Raw genomic sequence first — 25,470 nt, forward strand, 5'->3', positions numbered from 1 at the left:
CTGGGATCCCATGTGTGAGGCAGTGAGTGGCTCTTGCCAAGGGGTGGGCATGCTTCCTACTCCAGTGCCTTTGCAGGTAGCTAATGTCAGGTAGGGCTTGGCTCCTTCCCTTATTGCCAGGGCCAGCATCTGTCACCCAACTCCTCTGCCTGCCTCCTCTCTGCTTTGCTCTCTTTCTTCTCTGTAGGTCTGCAAGTTGCTGATCATTTGCCTTGCCTGGAAGCCCCAGTCTTAGACCACTGCCCAGTGCCTGTGTCCTGTTCCTTCCTTACATGACCCTTGATGCCCACGTTTCAAGGTGTGCCTTATTTCCAATCCTTGCTTCAACTCCTTCAACCTGTGAGAGATGATCTAGTTTTTCAGTCACATAGTCCTCTATTGAGGCTCAGCTCTGCCACTGCCTATCTTTGGGATGTGAGCAAAGTACTCATCCTTGCAGTTTCCCATCTGTAAGAAGGGGGATGATCTTAATAAAGTTGTTTGGATTCAGTGAGCTCTTCATATCAAGATTTTGCACAGAGCCAGGTATGCAGCAGGTGTTCTTTAATAGTAACCATTCTAGTTACGCAGATCAGGAGGCCTATTAAAGATTTGCAGTAATTCCAGTTAGAGGCCATAGGACCTGGGCCCAGCATGGTGGTAGTAGGAATGAAGAGCAGGGTCAAGAGCAGAAGTGTATCTGGAAGAATGAAATGACAGGTCTTGATGCATGTGTTTACAGAGCACAGAGAAATAGCACTCTGTGCCCACCAGGAGGTCCTTCTGTGGTTGACTAGGAGAGTAATTGTGGCATTCATGGAACCTGTAGATTTGTGAAGGGGATACTATTTATTAATCAGTATGGGTATTATTTCCCTCTACTCAAACCCAGCTTGTTCCTTTATACCTGCCATGGTGCACAATCTTGGATTTTTCCTCAGTGAGAGGGATTCTGCTAGTGAAGGGTGTGGATTAATGTTGAATTCCATTTTCTGACATACTGAGATTACAAGGGAATGGCGTCTAGGAGCAAGTTTGTAATAGGTGTTTGAAAATTTGGAGTCTGTAAAGAATCCACTTCAAAACTACTAGATCTAATATATGAATTCAGCAAAGTTGCAGGATACAAAATTAATACACAGAAATCTGTTGCGTTGCTATACACAGTATGGGAGAATATATTTGTAAATGACATATCCAACAAGGGATTAACATCCAAAATATATAAAGAACTCATACACCTCAACACCCAAAAAGCAAATGACCCTATTAAAAAATGGGCGGAGGATATGAGCAGACAGTTCTCCAAAGAAGAAATTCAGATGGCCAACAGACACATGAAAAGATGCTCCACATCGCTAATTATCAGAGAAATGCAAATTAAAACCACACTGAGATATCACCTCACACCAGTTAGGTTAGCCAACATAGAAAAGACTAGGAACAACAAATGTTGGCGAGGATGTGGAGAAAGGGGACCCCTCCTGCACTGCTGGTGAGAATGTAAACTAGTTCAACCATTGTGGAAAGCAGTATGGAGGTTCCTCAAAAAACTAAAAACAGAAATACCCTTTGACCCAGGAATTCCACTCCTAGGAATTTACCCTAAGAATGCAGGATCCCAGTTTGAAAAAGACATATGCACCTCTATGTTTATCGCGGCACTTCTTACAATAGCCAAGAAATGGAAGCAACCTAAGTGTCCATCAGTAGATGAATGGTTAAAGAAGATGTGGTACATATGCACAATGGAATATTATTCAGCCATAAGAAGAAAACAAATCCTACCATTTGCAACAACATAGATGGAGCTAGAGGGTCTTATGCTCAGTTAAATAAGCCAGGCAGAGAAAGACAAGTACCAAATGATTTCACTCTCACATTTTCTCTCCAGAAATGCAAGTAGTAAAAAGATATAAGTGGAGTATAAGAACAAAGGAAAAACTGAAGGCACAAAACAGCAGCAGCCTCACAGAACCCAAGAATGGACTAACAGTTCCCAAAGGGAAAGGGACTGGGGAGGGATTAGGGGCATTACAATTAGCACACATAACATAGCGGGGGCACGGGGAAGGCAGTATAGCACAGAGAAGACAAGTAGTGACTCTATAGCATCTTTCTACACTGATGGGGACAGTGACTATAATGGGGTATGTGGTGGGGACTTGATAATGGGGGGAATCTAGTAACCACAGTGTTGCTCATGTGATTGTATATTAATGATACCAAAAATTTTTTAATGTTAAAAAAAAATTTGGAGTCTGGGTGTGGATTTGGGAGCCATTTGCATCCAGAGGAACATCAAGAGGATGAAGCAGCTGCTGTCTGAGGTAGAGTGACAGATGGGACTCATGGAGTTGCCCAGAGCAAACCCACCCTCTAGATGCCTGCCTTCAGGGGTAGCTTACTCTGTATTCCTATCCATGGCTCCCTGACCATCTTCCTAATCTCTGAATGTGGATCTTGGTTTTTGGATCAGAACATCTGGAAAGAACTGCAGTGATATTAGGGTTGAACTCTCTGCCCCTGGGATAGGCATACCTCATCCTTACTTCCTGGTATCACTGCCTGGCCAAGACTGCATGTTGGCACCCTTAGTTAAGAGTGACTCTACCTGTGTCCCCAGGTCAGGGTGTTCCTACTCAAAAGGAAACAGAGGAAGAGGTTGTTAGACATGATACCAAGCTTCCTGTCTGGTACGGCCTGAAGACCATCAATACCTGTGTTCTGACTTACAAGCCAAAATCTAGTTCAACCCTCATCTTTTGTTAACTCTGTGCCAGTTGGCTTTGGCCCTTCCTGACTGCTTCTTGACTATGTCAGCTTTGGATGTAAAGATTCTTGGGTCTACCATCAGCTCATTACCTCTGGTTTCACTCTCACATTTGCTCTCCAGAAATGCAAGTAGCAAAAAGTTATAAGAAAATTGACATTGAAACAGTTAAAGACACTCCCTACCCCTATTGACTCAGTCCTTCTTACAGGTGCTTGTATGAAAATGAGGGCCATCTGAGAAGTTGAGGGGACAGTCCTCACATAAGAATAACTTAACGATACCAAGTTTACGGGATCCCAAAACCACCCTCTGGTTTGGTAATTTCCTAGAAGGACCCAAAGAACTCACAGAAAGCTATTTTACTTGTGGTTATGGTTTTATTACAGGAAGAAGATACAGATTAAAATCAGTGAAGAGAAGCACATAGGGTTGAGTCTGGAGAAGAATGAGGCATGGGGCTTCTGTTGTCCTCTCCTGCGGAGTCAGGATGTGTTAGTTCCCAGCACAGAGGTGCAACAGTATATGCTCAGAATATTGCCAACCAGGAGGTTCCCATGAGCGTTTGTGTCCAAAGTTTTTACTGGGACTCTATTACGTGGGCATTATCCACTGTCCGTGTGACTGATCCCACTCTCCAGTCTGGTAAGAGACTGAGCTCATAATGGTTCAGAGTCCTTGCCCTAAGTCAAATTATTGATCTAGCACAAAGCCACTCCTATCAGGATGATGTTCTGAGGGCTTAGAGACTAACTCCCAGAAGCCAGAGGGCAAAGACTAGACCTCTTTTTGGGTATGGTTAAATTCTTTACCACACAACATGAATGCAAAATAAACACAAAGAGATTTGAAATACTTTTAGACCCACTTTTAACACCTGTCATCTAACTCTTGTGTTCTCTTCCAGAACACATCAAAATGTGACTTAATGAAAGTTATCCTAAGAGCCCAAGAAGAACTATTCAGCTAAACAACTTTAGAACAGACATTAGCACAGAATGAGATAAAAGATGGTATCAGGAGGCTGTGGCCACAGGCCAGAAAAGATTGTATATAAAGAACAGATGGAAGAAAAGATAAGGCAGAGTAATTTTTCCTTCTCATGGAAAATCTCTTCCTCTTCAGAGCTGTGAAACCTATCTAGATTCAGCTTACCAAGGCCTTCCTCCCCTCTCAGGAGCTCTGAGGTAGTATTTATTGGAAGAAGCATTTTGACAGTCTCCTCAACTGAGAGTTAATCATTGATGACTATATATATGAACTTTCACCTGCTACCCTCAGGCACAGTGGCCCTGGGCTGCTATAACCTTCAAGGTTCACGAGACTAGGTAACAGATGAAGAATGATAAAAATGTCAGGAATACGGCTCTCTTTTAATGTGGAAGACAGGAATATTCTCTTCTATCTCTCTAATTAGAGAGATCCTAGGAATTGCCTTTTTTGGGGCAAGGTAAGGGGAACAGTTTTAATGACTTGGAATGAGAAGAGAAAGTGGTTAATTCCCCAAGGATATTATCTTCTTGAAACTATCAAATGGCAGAAGTCAACAACCCTAATTTATTTCTGTGTCTGGGTAAATTTTTTTCCTTATGCCATGGATTCCAATTTTACTTTATGCCAGATACTTCTTCTTAGTCCTCATGACTCAAAAGAGATAGGTAATAGGTAGATAATATCTCATTTCACAGGTGACGCTAAGTCATTTACTGCAAGATGTGCACTTAGCAAGGGCTCAAACTAGGTAGTTTGATGCCAAAATGGTAGTCCTTCTATGGTACCAAGAGCTCTGGAGGGACAGATTCATTTCAGCTTCCCACAGTACATCTGGTAGTGTCACCTAAATAGAACAAATTGAACCAAGAACCAAAGAACAGGCAAGACAATGCACCCCCAAATCCATGTTCAAGCTCACATCCTTCATTGGGTAGCCCCTCTCTCAAGTACCTATTGATAGTCAGTGTATGTGTAACTCTAATCAATTTGATAGAGTGCCTTGACAAAGGTCAACAGGGAATAATTTAGGAAGATGGGACAGTAAAAGTGTGATGGATGTAGGGGAGGAGGGAGAACCAGTGTCACATGTGTCATCTAGTATTTGAGGGCCTGCCAGGTACAAGGGAATCTCTGGGCCAGGGTCTGGACGGATGCAGCAGTGAGTTTTAACAATGGTCACATTGAGGATACTTCAGATACCTGATCTGATCTTCAGCAACCTGGTGAGGTAACGTGAGGTAAAGATTATATTGTATAGGTGAAAAAAAATGAAGTTTAGAGTGATTAATAACACTTAGTCACACAAGCCAGTGCATTGCAGTGACATGAGTAAAAATCCTGCAAATTTCTCAGTGAGGTACCTGGGAAGAGACAACAATACATGAATTGTGTGTAGGGGGGTAGCAGAAAGAACAGGCAATAAGCTAAAGGAATATACAACTGAAATATGTTATAAAAACTCTTAGAGGGGAAAATAAATACACAAAAATGGGTTGTTTTCCAGAATAAGGATGTTTTTGAGTATTCCTTATATCAGGTTCTCAATGCGGGCCAGCAGCCCTGGTACCACGTAGAGTCCTGTTGACAGTGCACACTCTCAGGCCTTCCCCGCCATCTACTGAGTTGGAGTCTCTAGGGGTGGGCCCCAGCAATCTGTGTTTTAACCAGCTTCCCAGTGATTCTGGTGCAGCTGAACTGCTATGCATGGATGCAGATCACTCAGAATCACTTCTGGCTCCCACCACCTCCCACTGGAATGTAGGTGTTCCCTTGTGGCTGGTGATGGGGTTGGTGGCTGTGGGTGGCAGACGGAGTGCTGTGCTTGGTTCTGGAGACCTGGGCTCACTGCTTTGTCATTTCCAAATTTTGTGGCTTTGGGCAAGTCAGTTGGCCTCTCTTTGTCCATGACCTCACAGACTTGTTGTGTACTAAGTTAAATGCTAACTAGGTACAAAAGTGACTAACAGTGTCTGGCAGGTAGATGTTCAGTAAATTTTTGTCAATCTCAACTTGATATTGGAAAGTCCATCTCTGGTCTTTGAGGGACCCACACTGAAATGGAGTTTTGGGCAGTGAGAGCTGCCCTGTGAGTCCTTTCTGTATCTCTGGATAGGGTGAGATAAGAGCAGGCAGCCAGAGAAGAAGGAAGTTAAGGGATTGGCTCGATCAGGGTTAGCAGACTATGGCCTGTGGGCCAAATGTGGCCCATGTTTATTTTTGTAAAGCACATTAACTAAGAACTGTCTTTATATTTTCTAATGGCTGAAAGAAAAATCTAAGCAATAGTATTATATGCCACATGGAAATTGTATGAAATTAAAATTTCAATGTCTAAATAAAGGTTTATTGGAACACAGCCATGCTTGCTCATTTGTATATTACCTGTGGCTTCTGTGGTGCTACAGCAGCAGAGTTGAATAGTTGAACTGTGACTCCATGGCCCACAAAGCCTGAAATATTTGCTGTCTGGCCCTTTATAGAAAAAGTTTGCCGAACCCTGGGCTAAGTGGAGAATAGAGACAAGAGGTGATGCAGAAGCTGACAAACAGCAGGCATTTACTGAGCTCTGCTAGGCACTGTGTTAAGCATTTCTCATGCATCATATCATTTAGTTCTTATAACAGTACTTATGAAGCAGGCATATCATTATGCCCATTTTTCTGATGGGTAAAATGAGGTTTATAACTTGCCCAGTGTCACAAGAGCTCACTGGTCGTAGGGCCAGGATCTGAATTGAGGTCCAGTGCCTTGTGGTGCTAGGTGGGTCAAATTAGGAGAGGTTTAGGGTCCTTGACATGTGTTGGGAGATGGCTAGCAGGACAGGGTGGTAGCTAGCTGACGGGAGACAAGGCTGCCTTACAGTGCGTTGAAAACTCAGAAGGGATGGTTAGATTTTGAAATGTTTATATGGCTCGTTTAATGGAAAAAAGAAAAGCAGGCAGGGAGAAAAAAGTCCTTGTCACAGCAGATACCTCTGGGCTTAATTCATGTTCTCCCCCTAGCCCAGCACCAGCGGCCACAGACAAAGTGCTCATCTGCTCCCTCCCCAAGGTCTGCCAAATAGCCCGGCCTACTAATGAGGAGAGGTCCTTCCAAGTCCCCATCTGGACTGAAAAAGCAAATGAGAGTTAGTAGGGACGGACAACAGAGTGTTCTGTTGCCTTTTTGTCTGTAAAATAAGAATGTCAAGGAACAATTGTTTCTTCATTCCTGTGAATGTGAGCCTTGTGTCTGCAAAGGTCAGCGCTTGTGAGCACATCATGATTTAGAGTGGGTTCCTATGGTAATCAGGCCATCGTGACTGAGGGCATTTTGTGTCAGACAACAGGGTGCCGGGTTTTCATCTCTTCTGCAGTACATGCTTGCTTCCTGCAAATGTAACCATTTCTGTTTCCCATTTGCTTCTTGCCTTCATCCTTTCTGCACCACATGTAGGTCTGGAGTCTGAGAATTCCTCAGCAGGTACAGTTTCCCTTGGATTCTTTCTGTTCCTGCCTTCCACCAGGACTTTTAAATTAGAAGGAAGCCAGGGGATGTTCCCACTGAGTGAGGGGTTTCTTTTTTTTTCCTTCCTTTCTCTCAGATGAGTGGAGGCTCTCTTCCAAGGCTGATGCCAATGGAAATGCCCAGCCCTCTTCGCTCGCTGCCAAGGGCTACAGAAGTGTGCATCCCAGTCTTCCTTCTGACAAGCCGCAGGTAGGCACTTGCCCAGGTCGGGGTGGGGGCTGGGAGTCATACTGGTTGGAGTAGTTTAGCTTACACATGGACTTCCTGCTTACCCAGTTGGTAATGGACCAGGTTCTGAGTCGTGCTTGTGGCCGACTCTGGAGAAGCTCTGCAAGGATCAGAGTCAGTGAACAGCTGGGGACCAAGGGAGCGCAGGCATGGGACAAGTTTGGTGTGTACCAGGATGTTAGAACTATAAGCCACAGAGTGTCTTCTAGGTTTGAAATGTATGTGGAACTGTTCTGACAGAAACCACTTAGCCTAGAATAACTAGGGGGAAAGGTGTCAGCCTGTTCGCTAAAAACTCTTTAGAGTATAATGTTCAAGAGAAGAGTGCACACTTGTGTTTATTCTACTCATTTGTGAGAATTGGGGCTTTAAGAATTCCAACTCCATCCTTACGATTCAGATGAGGTGCTGTAGCCAAACCCTAGTCCAGCCGCCCAGGAGCAAGCAGACAGAAGTCAGAGGGCACTGCCATGGAGCTTGGCCCTCCGAGCTCTGCCCTGCAGAAGAAAATTCCTGAAGTTGTTCAAGTTGGAGTAGGGATAATTCTACTTAAGTCTTTCCTCCAGGTTGTTTTCCTGATCTTTCTTTCTTCCTCTCACTGTTGTTACCTTGCTGTTTTGATAAAGGGACACACCCTGTTTTAATTCAGGCAGTCTGTGAAGAGTGTTTTCACACAGAGGAGTACCATCCGTGGAATGGAGCAGGCCTTTCTCTTAAAGGAAGCTGTGCTGCTCAGACACCATGACAGAAATGCGTTCCTGGGTGGTGCACTTCCCTATGCCTGCCTTCTATGAAGGTGCTCCCAGAACTCAGGAGGAGCCGGGTATTCCGTGTGCCTTCCTGGTTCCCACCCGCTTTCTGGTGATCCTTGGCTCCTGAGGACATAAAAGTGCCCTGGTCCCTGAAATGAAGCTGGGCCAGAGATGACATCTTCCTTCCTCTCTGCAGACCCCCGTCTCCCCAGGCTTGGAGGTGGCCGCTGGATCGTCTGCCTTGCATGCTGAGCAGCACCACTGAGCCTTTCCCCCCCCACTGTAGCTTGCCTCCCTTGGGTACAGCCATGTGCGTACAGGGCCCCCACTGAGAACCAGGAGCTGCAAATGCGCCTGGCCTCCTGAAGTCCTCATTAGACATGGGAACCTGGGAGGTCAGTTGTCCAGTAAATGACTTGCTATAGTTTTTCCATTTATAAGACCTTTCCTGATGGATAAGTGTGCTCTTACAGCAGACATGCTTCCTTCTCAGCTGTCTCAAGAATGAGTTCAGTTGGCTTTCTCCCCATTTGGAACTAGCATGGATTAATCAAGGCAGGTGTAGAAGTGTATCTTCTGCTATCAGTACTGTGCCAGAGGGTAATGCCCTGATTCCTTTTGGCTTCTTAAACAGCTCTTCTAAAGAGATAATTTTAAAAGTATGTGAAGGAAATACAAATTCCTTTTAAATGCATTTCTTTACCACATCTTTATTAAGCATTTGTTGTGTTCAGACCACTGTGTTCATCATGGCCTTCAAAGAGCTCATCAGGGTAAGCCTTATAATAAGGGTGGACATCCTCTAATATTGCATATGAATAGTGTATTTTCTCATTTGTCACTATGCAAGAATTTTCTTTTTACTGGGATATCTTGAAGGGAATCTAATAAATTGCTGACCTGAGGTTTTATTCTGTATATTCAATGTAAAATTGGCCATCCAGTTTGCAAGGACCATACATTACCTATTGGATTTGTTTTCTGAATGAAAAAAATGGCTTCTTGTTCATATAGCCATTGCCAGAGCTGTATGTATACACTGGCTTGGATGAAGCCAAGGTGGGCCAGGCTGATGGCTGCCCTGGCTTGGTTTCTGATGAAGACAGCTCAGACCCCTGCAGGCCTGCATCTCCCCAGAAGGACTCAGTTGGGTCCAGGGGACTTACTGGCCAGAGTGGATCCTGTCTGCTGATGCTCCCATAGGCTGCCTTTCCTTCTGACAGCACCATCATGGTGGACTGCAGGGGAAGTGGTAGTTTCTGGAACTCTACAAATTAGGAATATATCAGATTCTTCAACAACCCTATTTTCCACTGCCCCACCTCCTAATAAAGATAAGTGGAATTTCATTAGGAGCCCAGTAGGGAGGAATGCAAACTGCATATGTAGTTCCTGCAATGTGTACAGTAAATCAGAAAGCAGTTCCTTCTGTGTAAAGTGACTGTGCCTGTCCCCCTCCTTCTTTGGGGCTGCATGAAGCCTCAGGACAGGAATGCCTTTGGCTCTGAGTGCATTGTCAACACTCAGGGAAGCGTCTTCTCTACAGGGTCAAAGCCCTGGGAAGGCTTGTGGCTGATGCATGCAGCCCTGGCACCATATGTGCCACAGCCACATTAAGTTCAAAGAACTCATTGAAACTGATTTCTATCCTTGGACAAGAAGGAATCACATGTGGGACATTTGAGCTCAAAGTAAGTCTGAGCCTAACTCAAAATTGACAACTATTACCAACTTAACTGGCAGTCTCTTTGGTGCATGCTAGTTCCAGTGTTTTGTTTGTAGAGAGCATTGTTTAGTCTGTAAATAGGCCCAACCTCCACCCTCGTGACTGCATCTAACCTTAATTACCTCTCACAGACCCCACCTACAACCATCACTCGGGGTTAGGGGTTCAACATATGAATTTTAGGGGACACACATATTCTGGCTCCAACACTAGGAAAATAAACTTCCCTCATCCTGTTGATCCACAGGTTTTGACACATGGCTCTCATTGAAATGAGGATCATTCTGGAGATTAACCCCATTTCTTGATTCTCTGCCCCACTGAGACCCAAGGAGGAGCTAGGAGCTGTGTTTGAGGGAGGGGAATGAGATGAGAACTACAGCTCTGTAGCTCTGAGCCTGGAACTGTGGCTGAAGTCCGTAGCCTGGCACTGATCACCCCACTCTAGGATTGTCTGCGCCTGCTGGTGGGCTGGATGGGAATGGGCAAGGGGCTGGAATTTAATAAACCAACCACAGTCCAATCCCAAGTGCCAATCAAATCCTTCATTGCCTGGACCCTTTGTGTTCTGTGAGCATCAAAAATGGTAGACTAATGCTTTTAATCTCACTCCTGTCTTCCTTCTAATAATTAGTTCCATCAAATTGTTTTCTCTGAGTGAAGAGCACACATGGATTCTAAGTCCTTAGCCTTCTCTTCTTGGTGAGCTTTAATTTGTTTTGCTTCTGGAACTGAGTGCTAAATCTCAGTGATTAAGACATCCCCCCCTTGTGATCACAGATAAGGATGACCCTTCCGCTTCTCCATTTCCTAAGGGAAAAAATGTAAGACTCAAGAGTTTCAGTAAACTTTTAAAGCTAAAGGCACAAAGAGAGAGATCTTTGAGGAAAGGAGATACAAGAAGATGGGGGGCTTCGGGTCCTCTTCCACTTCTTTCAGCCCTTGAGCAGCCCCCTTCCTCAGTCAGGAAGTCTAAAGTGCGCAGGTCACCAAGGATTCGTATCAAACTGACTTAGCCCTTGGCCTCTCCTGGGCTGAGTTCAGCTTCCCTGAGATGGAAGAGAGTGAGGCCTGCCTATCCTGGTGAGTATGATTTAGTCCTTGGCTTTACCCAGAAGAGAAATGGGACAGTGAGGAGTCTAAGCTGAGGATTTGCTTAAAAATATGTCAAGAATTGTTTTTTCTTCACATCATGTTATGCTGCTATTTCTAATGGTCGTCCTTCTTTCCGTTTCCCCTCTTTCTCTTTTCTCCATTTTAATACTGTGTTTTGAAAACACGGCAGAAGGTTCTCTCTCCCCTACACCTTCCTCTCCCTAAAGAGAACTGCTTTGCATGGCAGCCCCCCACCACCCATAGTACCAACAAGGACTCCCTCTACATGAGCTCACCAAAGCCTTACGTCCTGCCTGGCACCCCCAGCCAGCAGAACCCCTCACCACCCTGGCGCGTCTCTGTCTCCCTGGCAGCCAGATCAACTCCCAAAGGTGCAGTGCATCCTGGGTCCTTGCCTCCAGGTTCCATGCACCCCAGTGCTTCATCCCAACCCCAGCGCCACTGTGTAGCCAGCAGGACAGTTCCTAGTGAGAATGTGAGCTCTAACCCACGTCATGAGGCAGTTGGGAATAAGAAGGTCAGCAGCTTATACGTACCTTGTTTATCCAATAACATTTGCCGGGTAGCATTGGAAAACGCCTCTTGCGCTGCACGTGGCCCAGCCAAAGGCGTTCCCTCAGAAGCTGCGGGCACGCGAGCACCAGCTCCTAGCATTGCCTCCCGCACAGCTGGCACAGGAAAGCCACCCTCTGCTCCTCCTCCTGACCCTCCCAAGCTATTCTCTGACACCCGAAAAGATGCCGTTTACCGTGGCGAGAGTCCTTCCCTGGGGACTCGGCCTTCGTTCTCAGGCGCAGTGAGACCACCTGTGCTAGGCCCCCAGGTTACCTCTGATCCCGAAAACCGGAGGAGAAAAGAGCCTTACCTTTTGCAGCCGTGTTATCCAGCCAAGGCAAGGAATTAGGAATGTTTGTGTGTCTCTACACCGTCTCTTTTGAAACTTGTGCAAGCAGCTCCTTTGTCTTCTGGGCTGCCCTACCTTCCCTTTCCTCGTTAATACTGCAGCAGCTTGAATCCCGAATTTTCCTCTCTAAACATCTCAGCACAGTCCTCTCTGTGTCTCTCTCTTGTCCGTATATATGTAAGTATGCTGGAGGGTGGAATCCACCGATGAGTGATATGGTGAAATACAGTGTTTATGTTGTATCCTAAGATGCCAAAGAAACTGTTTTTACTCTCAAGCTTTAGGCTCTGCAAGCAGTTTGGGGGTTAAACACAGCCTGCCTGCCTGCCTGTTCTGTTGTTCTTTCTCTCCCTCTGAAGTGTTAAAAGGATTCAAAAATAGATGGATGGAAAGTAAACTTGGATGGGGTTCCCTCTGTGTCATAGAGTGTCAGGAGGCCAGCTGGCCAGCACTGACTGTCATGTACTCTGAGGAAAGGGCACCGATTAAATATTTCTCAGAGTACATCACTGCATGTCCACTCTCAACTGTTTAAATATGGAATTCCTTCTTCCCTGCCGTACCCCTTTACGTAACGACCCCCTTATTTCCTACAGGATGCTACTTCCTCCGGCCCAGCCCAGCCCGAGGTAATAGTTGTCCCTCTCTACATGGTTAATACCGACAGAGGGCAAGAAGGCACTGCCAGACCTCCAGCATCTCTGGGGCCGCTTGGCCCCCCAGCCCCGGCGCCCACCTCTGCCAGCTCACCTCTGACCTTCCCGACTCTAGATGATTTCATTCCCCCTCATCTGCAGAGGCGGTCCCACCACGGCCAGCCAGCCAGTGCTCCTGGCCCCCGTCCCCCCGTTAGCCAGACACCACCATCCTTCTCACCACCGCCTCCGCTGGTCCCTCCAGGACCGGAGGGCCTCCGCAGAGTCTCGGAGCCTGACCTCACGGGAGCTGTTCCAAGTACCGTAAGCTTGCCGGAATCCCCTCCTCACGGCTGTCCTGAACGTCTGCTCCTGGCAGTAAAAAACCCCTTTCTCACTGAAGTACTAAGTTCTGAGGGAAGTGTTGGCTGCCACTGTGCTTGCGTGGCGATGGGAACCGTGTTTGCTTTCACTGGAGTGCATGCCTCCCGTGTGTGTCCCGGGGTCTCAAGTCCCTGTTCCTCTCTGTCCTGTTTGGAATGTACATCTTTGTTAAAGAACTTTGTTTTCCCACAAAGAAAACCTCTGTGGCCTTTCCTTTAGCTAGATATCCTCTTCCCAGGCCAGGCAGATATAACGTTGAGAGCTGAGGAAGGCTGAAGAATTTATGTGGAAAAGCCAACAGTATTTTCTCCACCTGGGAGCAGTGAGATTCTAGGGGACAAAAAGTCACTCTTTGTTGACCTAGTATGTAAACACACTTTTTTATATGCAGCAATGGCAGAGACTGGGTCCGACACAAGAGAATGAGAGAGTTGAGTTTAAGTGAACAAATGGGTATAAAGACCTTGTGCAAATGGTAGGACTGTTTCCTCAAAAGGCAGAAAATTTCTGCTGCCCCTAAGTATTGGCTCTCGGGGCATTTGTGGCACAAGAGTGCCCCAGTGGTCATTGAAGCCTCAAGGGCCCTGACTGCTGAGGTCCCACCTTGTGAGGCATGAGGCTCTGTCACAGGTGGGAAGCTCAAGGGCTTTGGAGAAAAAGCTGAGTCAAAGTATTTGGGCTGGTCTCTCCCCAGGAGCCCTGGGGATCCAGAGACTCTCTAAGAACCTCGGTGTGAGTTGTGAAGTGGGGATGCATGAGTCTGCTCACAGGGCTGTAGGGTACGGTGGGACTGAGTTTTTAGAAGTTCCTGTTATCGTGCTTGGCACAGAGAGGCCCACATAAATATTACCTATGTTGCTGAGAACTTGCCCTAGCAAAGAGGGGCAGGAAGTCCCTCAGTAATAAGTAACTGGCTAATAGTTGATCGGTGAGTTCCTACCATGTTCTAGGCATGCTGCTAGGTTCTGGGGGTACTACCTTGTTCCTGAAGGGGTTTTTGGTAGCATATCAACCAGTTCTCAAGTGTAGTATACATGGGAACCTTACAGTAGGGAGGTGTGGTTAGCTCTGGGTTATCCTAGAGTTTCTGAGTGAATGGGTCTGGGGCATGGCCTAGGGCTCAGACTTGATGACACACATCTATGGGGGATTCTGGTGCTGAGGGTCCTTGGGCCACATTTTGAGATACAGTAATCTAGCGGGTCATGCAATTGGCTGATGGAACTAATAGTGCACTGACGTCCCTTGTGTAAAGAGGAATGCTTACAAAACTGGCTCAGATGGCTCATTCAGCGGAAGCTGGTCCTGCAGAAAGCAGGAAGGAAACTTTTTTTGGTTTGTAAGAGAATTTGCAGTCAAATACCGGGCACAGCAAAGCTGGGAATGGCTGCAGCTTGGGCTGAGACCTCTTCTCACATCTCTTGATGCAGCACAAGGCAATTAAGCTGGGAGCCAGCCACGCAGGGCCCTGGGGCTTAGGTATCCTTCTAGCTTTGCTGGAGGAAAGTTCTAGTTGGTTCCTTGATACATGCTCCTCACCCCAGCTCAACTTACAGGTGAATTTAGCAGCTGCTCTTGTTTTGAGAGTATGTTTGGCCCAGAATGTTGCCCTAGAGTAGCATCTAGAGTCTTGTTTTTAGTGTATTAGTATCATTGTGAGTGTTTTTGGTATATACCCTATAATTTATCACTTGTGTAGACCTAGATTTTCATACTGAGTTTGTCTCAGGTGTGCAGGGACAGATCAGTGAGAGCAGTGTCCTCATTTCTTAAGCCTGGCCGCTCAGCCTGGTGTACGCTTCCAGGGAGGGCTTCAGCTAGCCTGATAACTTCTGGTTTGGCCTGAGGTAAGAGTAAGAGGGGAAAGGAAACTGCTTGGGTTCCTGCACTGAATGAGTTACCAGGAGCAAGAGCCCTCCTGGATGGTGGCCAAGCCGAAGGCTGATACCTACTCCATCTGCAGCTATTTGAGAGCAAGAGGGAAGAAGAAAGTCATGTTGATTGATCCAGGTTCTTTTAATTGATCACCATTTATGTGTTCTAGAAATAAGACTGCACCACAGAGTAAAGTTTGTAAATACTTCATGCTCATGTGATCCTTAGGCATTTTTTACTTTAAAGAATCCGTATGCCTGGTTTTTTGTTTGTTTCTTGAGTGCATTTTGGCAGAGTTGTCCCTTGTATGTCACGTATTTTTATTACATCACTTTGGAAGTAAATTAGGAAAGTGCAATTGTTTTCAACTTACTGTGAAAAAATTGAGATGAGGCACTTTTGTAAAAGATCATATTGTGCTTCTCGAGTCTTTGGAAAAAGTTTTATTCACTAAACTGAGAGACTGCTTATAACTATAAGCTGTAATATTAGGGTACTTTCAGAAGATTTGGACCGACCAAGCCAGTGTGTTTTAGGAAGCCCTGCAGTGTCTCAGGAGCTGTCCTGAATCCTGACACCCACATCCTCTCTTTTGATGGGCAGGTGTTCTCCTGCTGCAAAAGCAGTTCAGAAACGTCTTTGCTGGTAGCAGTTCCTGTCATTCATGTGGCATTTATTGAGCACCTGCTGTCTTCAGGGCACAATGCTAGCTGCAGGAGGAAAGGAGAGGCAGGCATGGCCCTTGTCCTAAAGGCATTTGCAGAGCAGTTGATCTCTGATGGAACATACTAATTGCTTTGAGCCACACTTTTATCTGGAGAGTAACTGTCAAAGTCTTGTTCTTCAAACACTTTAAGAATGACATTCTGGCTTTAGGGTCTATAAATTCCAAAACAGAAACTTTTCAATATTAAAATTGTGATAGAGGAAAGTCTACATATCCTTACTACATTTTGTGGTCTTATTTTTATGTCTTTAAAAAGACTGGCATTATTCCATCCCATAGGTTATGTTAGTAGTAATAATTCTATTGGTATTTCTGGCAGAGACCTCAGGTTTTTAAAATCAGGATTTCCACAAGTTATTCCTTCAGAGATCCCTATCAATACTGGAGTGAAAAAGTCTCAGAGTAGGACTGGATACGTGAGGTGGCTCAGTGGTGTGGATAAGAGTGGCTTTCTAAGCACCAACTTGTACTTAGCTCTTCCCCATTCTTTCATCAGTGGCTTCTTGTCCTCATCTTGTCTCATGTTTCTTTAAGCAAGTGTACTAAACTTTCCTGGTTCTTCTCAATTAAACTAGCTCTCATTCTCGGATCACATTTGGAATTGCATGAGTTCTGCATGTTATTCTTCTTTGATTGAAATTTGCTTTTTCAGTAACCGGATTGATCCACAGTAATTACCAGGTAAAATAATGAATGACGTTGCTGAGACTGTCAGTAACACTTGACCTTGCCTTTCTCCCCTTACTAATACCAGCAAAGAGCCCAAGTATTCCAGATTAAGCTTCTAACTGGAATTAATGATATGTCTCATTAATTACATTTCTTTTTATAATTAAGGTCTTTGTGAAATTTTAAATTTCTTCTTTTTAAAAAACATTAACTCTAAGCTTCATCTATTTGAAGTTAGTTACAGTGTTTGTTTTCTTTCCAGGATTCAGGTCCTCTGCTAAATGAAGTTTCTTCCTCACATGTTAGAACTGATTCCCAAACCTTTGCACCAGTTAGCAAGCCGTCATCTGCCTACCCCTCTACGACAATTGTCAACCCTACTATTGTGCTCTTGCAGCACAATCGAGGTAAGCAAGCCTCACATGAAACACTCTCCCCACCCCCCACCTCCCTGCCCAAGCTCACTGGAATCAGCATAGCTACTCCGTGACATCCGGGGCAAGAACTCTGCCACCCCACAGAAGTTTTTTCAAATACCCCATCCTTCCCTGAGGCCATCTGCCTCAGTTTACTTACTCCTACGACCCACAGAGTGGATCACAGCAGGCAGGCAGAGGTCCCGATGTGGGATGACAGGTGTCTGTTCCACGTGTTGGATGATGACAGCGCATGTTCCACACAAAAGCACTGAAAAGAAAGGAAAAACTCTGTGCCCCCTAATTCCTCTTCATGAGAATTCTAATCAGAGCTTTTCTTGGAAAATCTAGGTATAGTAATAACTCTTTTAAGTGGTATCCTACATCCTACATCATTTAGTTCTTTGACATTATAAATTTTCTAGAAAGCAAAATTTCAGGAAAGCAGTGGATGGAAACCTTTCTAATCTATAACAGGTGTTTTATACCTCTAAAACAAAGGCTATTGAACTTGTTCATAGTGAGTCACTAGCCTGCATTCTCTCCAGCAGTTACTGCCCTTGGCTCTCATTCAGGGTACCCTCTGGGGACACGAGGTTCATGTGGCCATTTGCCCTTTGCACAGCGTGGCCCCGTACAGCTCTGCTGAGGGTGTTCATGTTTGTTCTCTAGAGTTTCTCTTAATGCTTCTCCTGATTGGTTCTTCCCTGTCACTGAAGGGGCTTGTTAGGTGAAGCAGAAGTGCTCTGAGGTAATAATTGTATTTGTTGACCCTTCTGCCTTAAAATTACAGAAGATAACTCCAAATCCTAAATTTTCCTTTTTGGAATTCAGTAGAGGAATAAACTTACCTTTCTCAAAAGCCCCTTGCAGTGTGAAGTGTAAGGTTTTCAAGCTGTTTCCTAGTGTAGAAAGGCCTTTTTATTCTGAATTTCAAAGAATAGTAGAGGTTTAATTATTTTATATAGAGCTCAAAGCTTGGTACCAAATCCTTCCTTTTCTTGACCACCTGCTCACCTATTTAATAGCTTTCCTCCCTTCCCCACCCATCTCTCTCTGCATTAATTTGGGTGAGAATGGGACTAGAATCTATTTTTTATTGTTTTCCATATTAAATAGAGTTTCTTTTTTCCTGCTTCAGACTTGAAAAGAGGTGAATGAAACATTTTCTCTCACTTAAAATCTTCCCACTCAAATCTTAGTTATTTCAGTAATGTTACTTTTTCTGCTGTGTTTGGCCCCCACGTTAATTTTCATCCACGAGTCTGTGTTTTTTCAAGGTGAAAGGTGTCCCATCTCCCATCCACCCCCCGGCCCCCTCCCCATCCCCGCCCCCTGTCAGTAGGGCCATACCCCTTCCTGGCAGGGGCTTTCTCTGCCCAGAAAGTGACTGTTCTGTGGGACAAAGTGAAATTTGGGTTCTCTATGAACTTCTTGATGACTCATCTTTTGAAAAAATCCAGTCAAACAGAAGCAAGTTAGTTCCCAGAAAGAAAGGCAGTTTCTCTAAAAATGGGATTTATTCCCAAGGCAACTTGAGTTTTGGCAAATGCCAAGTGTAGCGGCAGCTGCTTCCAGGTCCCTCTGGTGACACCTAGTGAGAGACGTCTCTGAGCACAGAAAGGCCTGTGGTTCCCTTTCGCTTTTCCCCTGAACAAGGGGATTCTTCTTCTTTGCCCAAATGCCTTTGCTCCTTGCCTCTCTCTTTTGTCCAAGTCCCGCCCTTGGGTTTAAGAACCAGCATTATGCAGCCTGAATCAGACATCCTTCAGTAAAGGGTACAAGTGCATGCACTTTTTGGAATTAAAAGCAGCTTCTCATCAAGAGCAAACGACAGATTCCCTAACAAGGTGGGGCAGAAAGAGTCTAGGAGAATGGAAGGGCCCCATTGGCCCAGCCCTGAACTACTGATTTTCAGTGGGTTTAGGTCATGTGTTTTTGGATTTGCTTTGGAATTTACACAGCCTGGCAGCTCTGCTCTGCCTCATAGGCAGTACCCATAAAAACAATTTCTTAACTATTGCAAAGTCTCCTGAGAGAATGAGAACTTTACTCCACTACTAGAATTCTAGTTTAGTCATCGTAGAAAGGTTCCCTTTTTTTCTTGCCTAGACGTCCTAAGACATAGTGTGACAATAGCCTGCCTTCTCCAGGCCAGCTCCCCAACTGCATACAAATAAAGGGGTATTCCAGATCCGGCCTGGCACAGATGTCCGTGCTCCACAGCCCCTTGCCCTCGTCCCTGAGCTTTCATATTATGTGTGTCTGAGAACAAATCACCTATGATCGGTCTGGGAAGGAGGATTTGTATCAGAAAACTAGGACTGGAAGAGGCGCATGGTCCGCCAGCTCAAAGCCCCTCAGTCTTCAATCAGTGTAGAGTCTTCAGAGTGGTCTTACCTTGTAGGTTTGGGTCCAGGAGGTCTGGGGAAGGGCTGAGGTTCTGCATTTTCTAGCATCTCAGCAGGGCCTGCAGGTGTTGGCAGTCCACAGACCTGTTGGAGAGCACGGGCTCCAGGGCTCCCAGACTTTTGGATCTCCTGGTCATGTGAAACAATCTGGGGACTCCCCTAGGGTGCTAATTTCTTACTTTGCTAAAATGCCTGAAAAACAACTGCTGTTACCTACTTCACACATCATTCTCTGAAAGAAAGGCCATTCACACCTCGGAAGTGGGAACAACATAGTCTTAAATTGAATAGATTGGCTTTTGCGAACTGTGGAAGGCCTTGTCTGCAGCTTGCAGACCAGAGTTTGTGGGCCATAGATCCAGTGAGCATTTTGATTTAACAGGAGAGGAAACCAGGGCTGAGAGTTTAAGTAGTTGGTCAGTGTCATCTAGCAAGTTGCTGGCAGAGCTGAGCCTGGAGCTCTGTTAGGCTCCTGTGGTCCAGCCAGGGTGAGCGTGTTCACATGCCAGAAGTGGACACGGTTGCTTCCACCAGGTGTGAGCTTCTCTGCTACTCTGTTTACTTCTTGCCCACACTGATTCTGGAGGGAGGGTGGGGACGTGGCCAAGGGGGATGATGATGGCACCCATGGGCTGGCAAGTGTTCTATTTTTATCTGTGTGGCTGCTTTATATTTAGCGCTGTGGAAGGTAAAGGTCGTCTTTGTGGTCATCCCGTAGCACGTACACAGAACTCTCTAAAAGGAGACTTTGGCCTCCCCTTCCCATGAGTGTTCAGCAGCATGAGAAGCCAATAGACACATTGATTCTAAGGAGCAGCAGGGCCTGGTGATGAGATGGGGAGGAGCCCTGGACCAGGAGTCGGGGAATCCAGTTTCTAGACCCAGCCCTCATTTTCTGTGTCATCTTGAGTAGTTTTTGCTGCTTATCTGAAGTGGCTCAACAAACCTGACTTATTTGCTACGGTTATTGTTAACAGGTTAAAACTGTGTGAAAGCTGTTAATGCAAGGGCATTTAGCAAGCTCTCAGGAGATGGTAGCTGCTATGGTTATCATTACATTTCCCTCAAAAGTACCAAGACTGGCGTTGCATAAGGTCCTGCTCCCTTGAATCCAGCAGAGTTGGGAGGGTCTCCTTCAGTGATCAGATCATCTTGAGACCAGATGTAAACAATCAGAAAACAATGACAGTTCCTGCATCCTGGTGCAGATCTGTGGTGAGGTAGCGCCTGGGGAATGGGAGCCACGTTATTAGCTTGGACTGCACAGCATTTTGGCATCTAAGCCCAGAGGGCACTGAGGATACAGGCATGGGGCTGCTAGTGAGTTATGACTGTGTGGTCTCACCATGTCTATGTAAATCTTACAATGTGTATTTTCTCTTTTATCACAGAACAGCAAAAACGACTCAGTAGCCTTTCAGGTAGGTGAGAAATATTTATTTACCCATTAACCCCTGTTCCTGTGAAAGCCACCTTCTGGTCACCTCCCAATCAGCAAAGCCTTAGGAGCTCCTGTGATGCTGGGGACTCTGTCGCTGGACTACAAAGCCAATGAGAACAGGCATGGCTCTTGCCTCCCTGCAGCTTGTAGGCTGCTGGGGGCAGATGAGACAAGTGACCCAGACTGGGAAACATGCCCTGCAGAGCTGTGTTGCATGTCTTGGTGGGTAGGAACAGGATATTCTGAATAAAAAGAACAAAGAGTTAAGCTTTAGATGGAGTGTTTATGGCAGGCTTTGCTGAAGAAGCCACCTTTCTGTTGCTGCTGTCTGCCTTCTATGATGTGACCAGTTGGGGTTGGGGAATGGGGGCAAGTTCTTTTCTTTTTGGGTGGCAAATAATGCCGGTAAACAACCCTGGGGTGGTGGACGCAGGTGTGGGCCTGGAAGCAGGTGTGAGAGCACTGCTTCTTGACCTTGAGCAGGCATCAGAATCTCCTGGAGAGTGGGTTAAAACCCAGATTCTCAGGCCGCAGCTCCAGAGGTGCGGGTTAAGTGGGTATGGGCGAGAATTTGCAGTTCTAAGTGGATCCCCAGTGAGGCTGATGCTGCCCTCTGTACTGAGCACGCTGGAGTGGCACGTTTCACCAAGAACTGATGGTGGGGAGTGACTGCAAGTGTGGTCAGATATCAGGTCTCCATCCCTGGTAGCGTGCACAGGACTGGGACAAGTCGGGGTGGGCAGGGGCAGACACGTAGGTCCAAATCATGAAGAATCCCAGGAATGGGAATGTCCAATCATTTCGTCATGCCTTGCTTATAGCCATTCTGCTTTGAATCCTGGTTCTACTGTTTACTAATGGTGCAATCTTAGGCAGGTTACTAATGAACTGAACCACAGATCACTCTTTTTAAGTGTTGAATGGTGAATGCGGTAGTGCTTCACAGATTCTGCTATAAACAGCTGAGCACTGAGCGTCGGCACTTATTAAATGCTTGATAGATGCCAGGGACTGTTATCAGAAGGTGCCTCCACTGATTCAATTCTAATTTTATTGAGTGCCGACTTAATGTCAGGCACTGAGCCAGGCTCTGGGGCCATATCAGGGAACTGCTGCCCATGAGCTGCTCGTGGTGTGGTGTGACGGTTTGTGGCCACTTTTGGGGGTTGGACTCACTTGGAGACTATAATAAGAGCAGATTCATTCTCTAGAGAAAGCCACATGTGTGTCAACATGCATGGGGTAGATTTGCAGATACTCATGAACTCCAGGGTTAAGAAACCCTGATCTGGTGGATTACAAAACAAAAGCCACAGTTTTCTGAGCAGCTGCTCCTGATCTCGGTGTTCCTTCATCCTCCTGCTGTCCTTGTGACTTGTGGAGGGCCCAGCAGGGATGAACATGGAGCTCTCTCATCCTCTCAGCTTTATCTGGGCTTGGCCACAGGGCTTGGACAGGCTGTGGTTGAGCACAAGGTGCCCTTCGCTGCCCCCTCTGGCACTGCCACACCCCAGTCCACTTCACTCCCTGGCTCCAGCCAAGGTTGCTGAGAACAGGGTGGGTGTCTCCTGTGGGCCCCTTTCTACCTTTGGGATTTGGAAAGGAGTAGTGAAATAGATGAAAGAGGCCCCCTAACACAAGTTAGGAGACCCAGAGATGGGTCTTGGCCCTGCCCTCTTATAGCTGTTTGTCCTTGGGTGAATAACATTACCTCTCTGAGCCAGTTTCCCCAGGGGGGCATATGGGGATGCTAATACTTGCCCTGCCTCCAAGACGATCCTGCGCAACAGGAAGGGGCAGTGTGCCTCACACACTGGATGGTGCTGTGTGAGTATCAGGGTTTCTGCCCCTGCTGACAGGCTCAGGCCCCACTTCCTCGGCTCTAAAATAAGCCTGATGCTTCCATCCTCGTTTGGGGACAGATGCACTACTGGTGTTTGATAGAACAGGACATGAAGTAGTGCTCACTAAGTGTTTGTTAGTCTTCACTTAAAAAGAGGCAGCACCATTTTGTTGAGAAGCTCCTGAAGGGGGCGAGCGGGTGGGCGGGCTGGGCTGGCTCTGCACTCAGTGCCCTGTGACACTCAGTGTCGCACCCGTGGCGTGGGCAGTGTAGGACCACCAGCCTCCCCCGCCCTAGTGGATTTCAATGGGATTCATGCGGGAATGAGGCCCACATGTTTGGCTTCATGGTCCCCTTGGGTAGACAGACAGGAAAACAAGGGCTAAGATAGAGGGGCTGCCCCAGGGGGTAGAGAGGCCATGTCTCCCTTCCTGAGGGAAGTGTTAGCACTGGGGGAGTCCCCCATCACAGAGCTTTGGGTGTGAAGAAGAGGGAAGCTTCCCACCTCCTGTGAACACTGAGGCCTGTCTGAGGTTGTCAGCATCGTCATTTATTTAGTGGTCCTTCCCAGGACCTTCCTTTTCAAAGCATAGTATAAAAATAGAAGGAAATACTCTAGGATGTCATATGAGGAATCAGTATCTGCCTGGTGAGGAACAGCAGTATAAATCCGGGGAAAGGAAATCCCGGGGCAAAATACCTCTAAAAACCAAAATCAGTCAAAGGGAGAAATAAAGTTTAAAACCCATTTATGGCTCACAAACTTCAGTCCAGTCCATCTCTCCTGCTCCTGCAGCAGCAAAACCAGCCCTCCGCTCACCTCTGGGGTACAGATGAGCCCTCCTTGCCCAGATAATTACCCATTGATGTTGAGATGAACTTCTCTTCACCCCTGAGGAATGATGCAAATGCCCTAAAGCCATACTTCTTTTTGCCTCTCACCGCGTATTGACATGCAGATGTACTAAAGCCAGGCGAGATATTCTGAAAATACTACAATTTTACCCACAAGCAGTAAGCCTACATTGTAACATGAAAGTCAGAGGGTGGTCCTGTCACCTACAGGGCACAATAAAGTGTTACTTGGTGTCTTGCCAAAGGGTTTCAGCCCCAAACAAGTTCAGAGTGGATTCAGTGACACTGAAAAAATGACAGTGGAATGTTCTTGGGTGAAAGGATTTATTACCCAGCTTTAGGCTCATTGTGGCAGGTTAGTCGCTAGAATCCTCTCCACTCAGAGCGAGTCTGCATGCAGCAAGCCGGTCTCTGCCTCTGGGCCTCTCTGCCCCTGCAGCCGTCTCAGTCTCTGTCCTCAGCACTGCCACCACTCCAGTCTCCGCTCTCCTGCAGCCATGCAGCAGCCATGTGGCCGTGCCACCGTGTCGCCCAGAGCACTGGGCGGAGCTCTTTATATAGAGTCAGTAACAACATAATACCCACACGTGTAGTGAGCAAGCTGACCAGGGCGGGGTGAGAATCCGGGCCACAGGAACCTTTACTCTCTCCACACTTGGGTTTTCACTATATAAAGAAACCTTTTTTCTTTGAGGCTGCATTTCAGCCCTTAGTATTGAAATCCACTCGTTATGAATCATATGATCACAAGCTTCCAAAGTGAAATAATTCAGGACTAATTTTTGTAGATCAAAAGGGATTCTGGCAGCTTTGGAACAACTCCATGGACTGTCAGCCTGAGTTTTGCAGTTCAGTGGTGGTGTTGGAGCCACCTGCCCTAACAGTTTTAAAAAAATTTCTCTCTGGACCTGGAAACCTGGAGAATGACATGTCTGTGATCTTCCTCCTCCTCTTCGTAAGAGATGATGTTAAAGAGGAAGGTGTGAGCACCTCCAAGCACCTGGTGAGGCAACCTGAGATCAGCCTCACTGGCTGCTTCTTGATCACACTCAGGAGCCTCCAGGTGGGAGGAGGGTGCTCAGCAGAGCCATAGGAAGGGTAGAACTTGAAACCCCCCCTGCACTTCTGGCTTCCTGCCAAATCCTTGGCCTCCTGTTGGAATTTGCTGGGAGCATGAGAACTCATCCGTGAAGCCAGTGTGGCCTTAACATCCTTTAAAGCTTAAGGCGATGATGGCTGGGGTCAGGGTTTCCGAAGCACTCACTAAGCTGAGTCTCGCACAGAATGATTAGAAATTGTCCTGCAGTCAAAAATGAGCATGCATTTCCAGAGTTAGTTGGAAACCTGGGTGGAGTCACTGCATCAAGTCGGCTGTGCAAGTCATGCAACCTGAGTGAGCTGATACAGCGTGTCCCCGCTTCCCCACCCTCCCCACACACAGACGCACATCTCTGACTTTGGCATAGTGGTTCATGGAGCCTTGGGTCCCTGCTTTTTGCGAGATTTTAGGCCTCTAGCCAGCACTCCGCACCTTTTCCTTTCTTGAAGAGCCCCTCCGTCAAGCAGTGGCCACCTGCTGAGCTCACACTCCTTGCCAGGGCCCATCTCCGTCCCTTCCGGTCTCACCATACGGCTATATGTAGGACTTCAGACTCCCTTGGCCTAAACCTTTTTGCCTCCTAATCCTCGGACCTCTCTGGTTGCCATCTTGTTCCTTGGGTGCCGGCCTCCCTCTCTACTGCTGACGCCACTGCCTGCTCCCACATTCATTCTTTCCCCTGCAGCCTGACATCTCTGCCCCACTGCCCGCTGAAATTTGCTCCCTCAGAGCAGTCCTGTGACTCTCCTGTTGCCGGACCTAATGCCTCCTCCTCTGCTTCAGCTTTATTTACTGACTGAGTGACGTGTTTAGCTGCCCACCTCCAGGGCATCTACACTCTGTGGTACCGGGGACACCTCACTTTCCCTTTCTGATTCACCTCCTCTGCCTCCAGTGGCTCAAGCATCCTTTTGGAAATCCTTTTTTGCTTTTCAGCCTGTAAGTGTGACATCCTCACTGTGTGATTCAGCCCTGACTCTGTTCCCACTTTCCTTCTCCTCTGGGCTCTTCCGCTTCCTGGACTTCAGCCACTGCTTGTGTGCTGGTGGCCCCAGAACAGCACTCTTGCTGGGACCTCTCGCCTGGGCTGCACTCCCACATTTCTTCTGGGGGTCTCTAGGGCACTTCTATTTGACT

The 25,470-nt window shown here is 46.7% G+C and overlaps 1 protein-coding gene and 1 long non-coding RNA gene across 55 annotated transcripts in view; one reads left to right on the forward strand and one right to left on the reverse strand.

Moving 5' to 3' along the window:
* Positions 1-12,567, reverse strand: part of LOC118971905 (uncharacterized) — a 73,198-nt gene extending 60,631 nt beyond the window's left edge. For all 5 annotated transcript variants that reach the window (XR_012133116.1, XR_012133115.1, XR_012133114.1 and 2 more), the window contains exon 1: positions 11,940-12,567. This is a non-coding gene — a long non-coding RNA (uncharacterized lncRNA). The remainder of the gene's footprint in view (positions 1-11,939) is intronic.
* The window catches only part of SORBS1 (sorbin and SH3 domain containing 1), a 228,564-nt gene that overhangs the window by 124,260 nt on the left and 78,834 nt on the right, over positions 1-25,470 (forward strand). For 25 of the 50 annotated variants that reach the window (XM_073240623.1, XM_037015662.2, XM_073240636.1 and 22 more), the window contains 5 exons: positions 7,329-7,441; positions 11,244-11,966; positions 12,575-12,937; positions 16,531-16,675; positions 20,487-20,516. In XM_073240623.1, the coding sequence (XP_073096724.1) occupies positions 7,329-7,441; positions 11,244-11,966; positions 12,575-12,937; positions 16,531-16,675; positions 20,487-20,516 (1,374 nt within the window). Of the gene's footprint in view, positions 1-7,180; positions 7,208-7,328; positions 7,442-11,243; positions 11,967-12,574; positions 12,938-16,530; positions 16,676-20,486; positions 20,517-25,470 lie in introns of all 50 variants that reach the window. The other 25 variants (XM_073240640.1, XM_037015675.2, XM_073240642.1 and 22 more) reach the window with 5 other exon arrangements.

Source organism: Manis javanica, chromosome 7, assembly GCF_040802235.1.
Source record: "Manis javanica isolate MJ-LG chromosome 7, MJ_LKY, whole genome shotgun sequence".
NCBI lineage: Eukaryota > Metazoa > Chordata > Mammalia > Pholidota > Manidae > Manis > Manis javanica.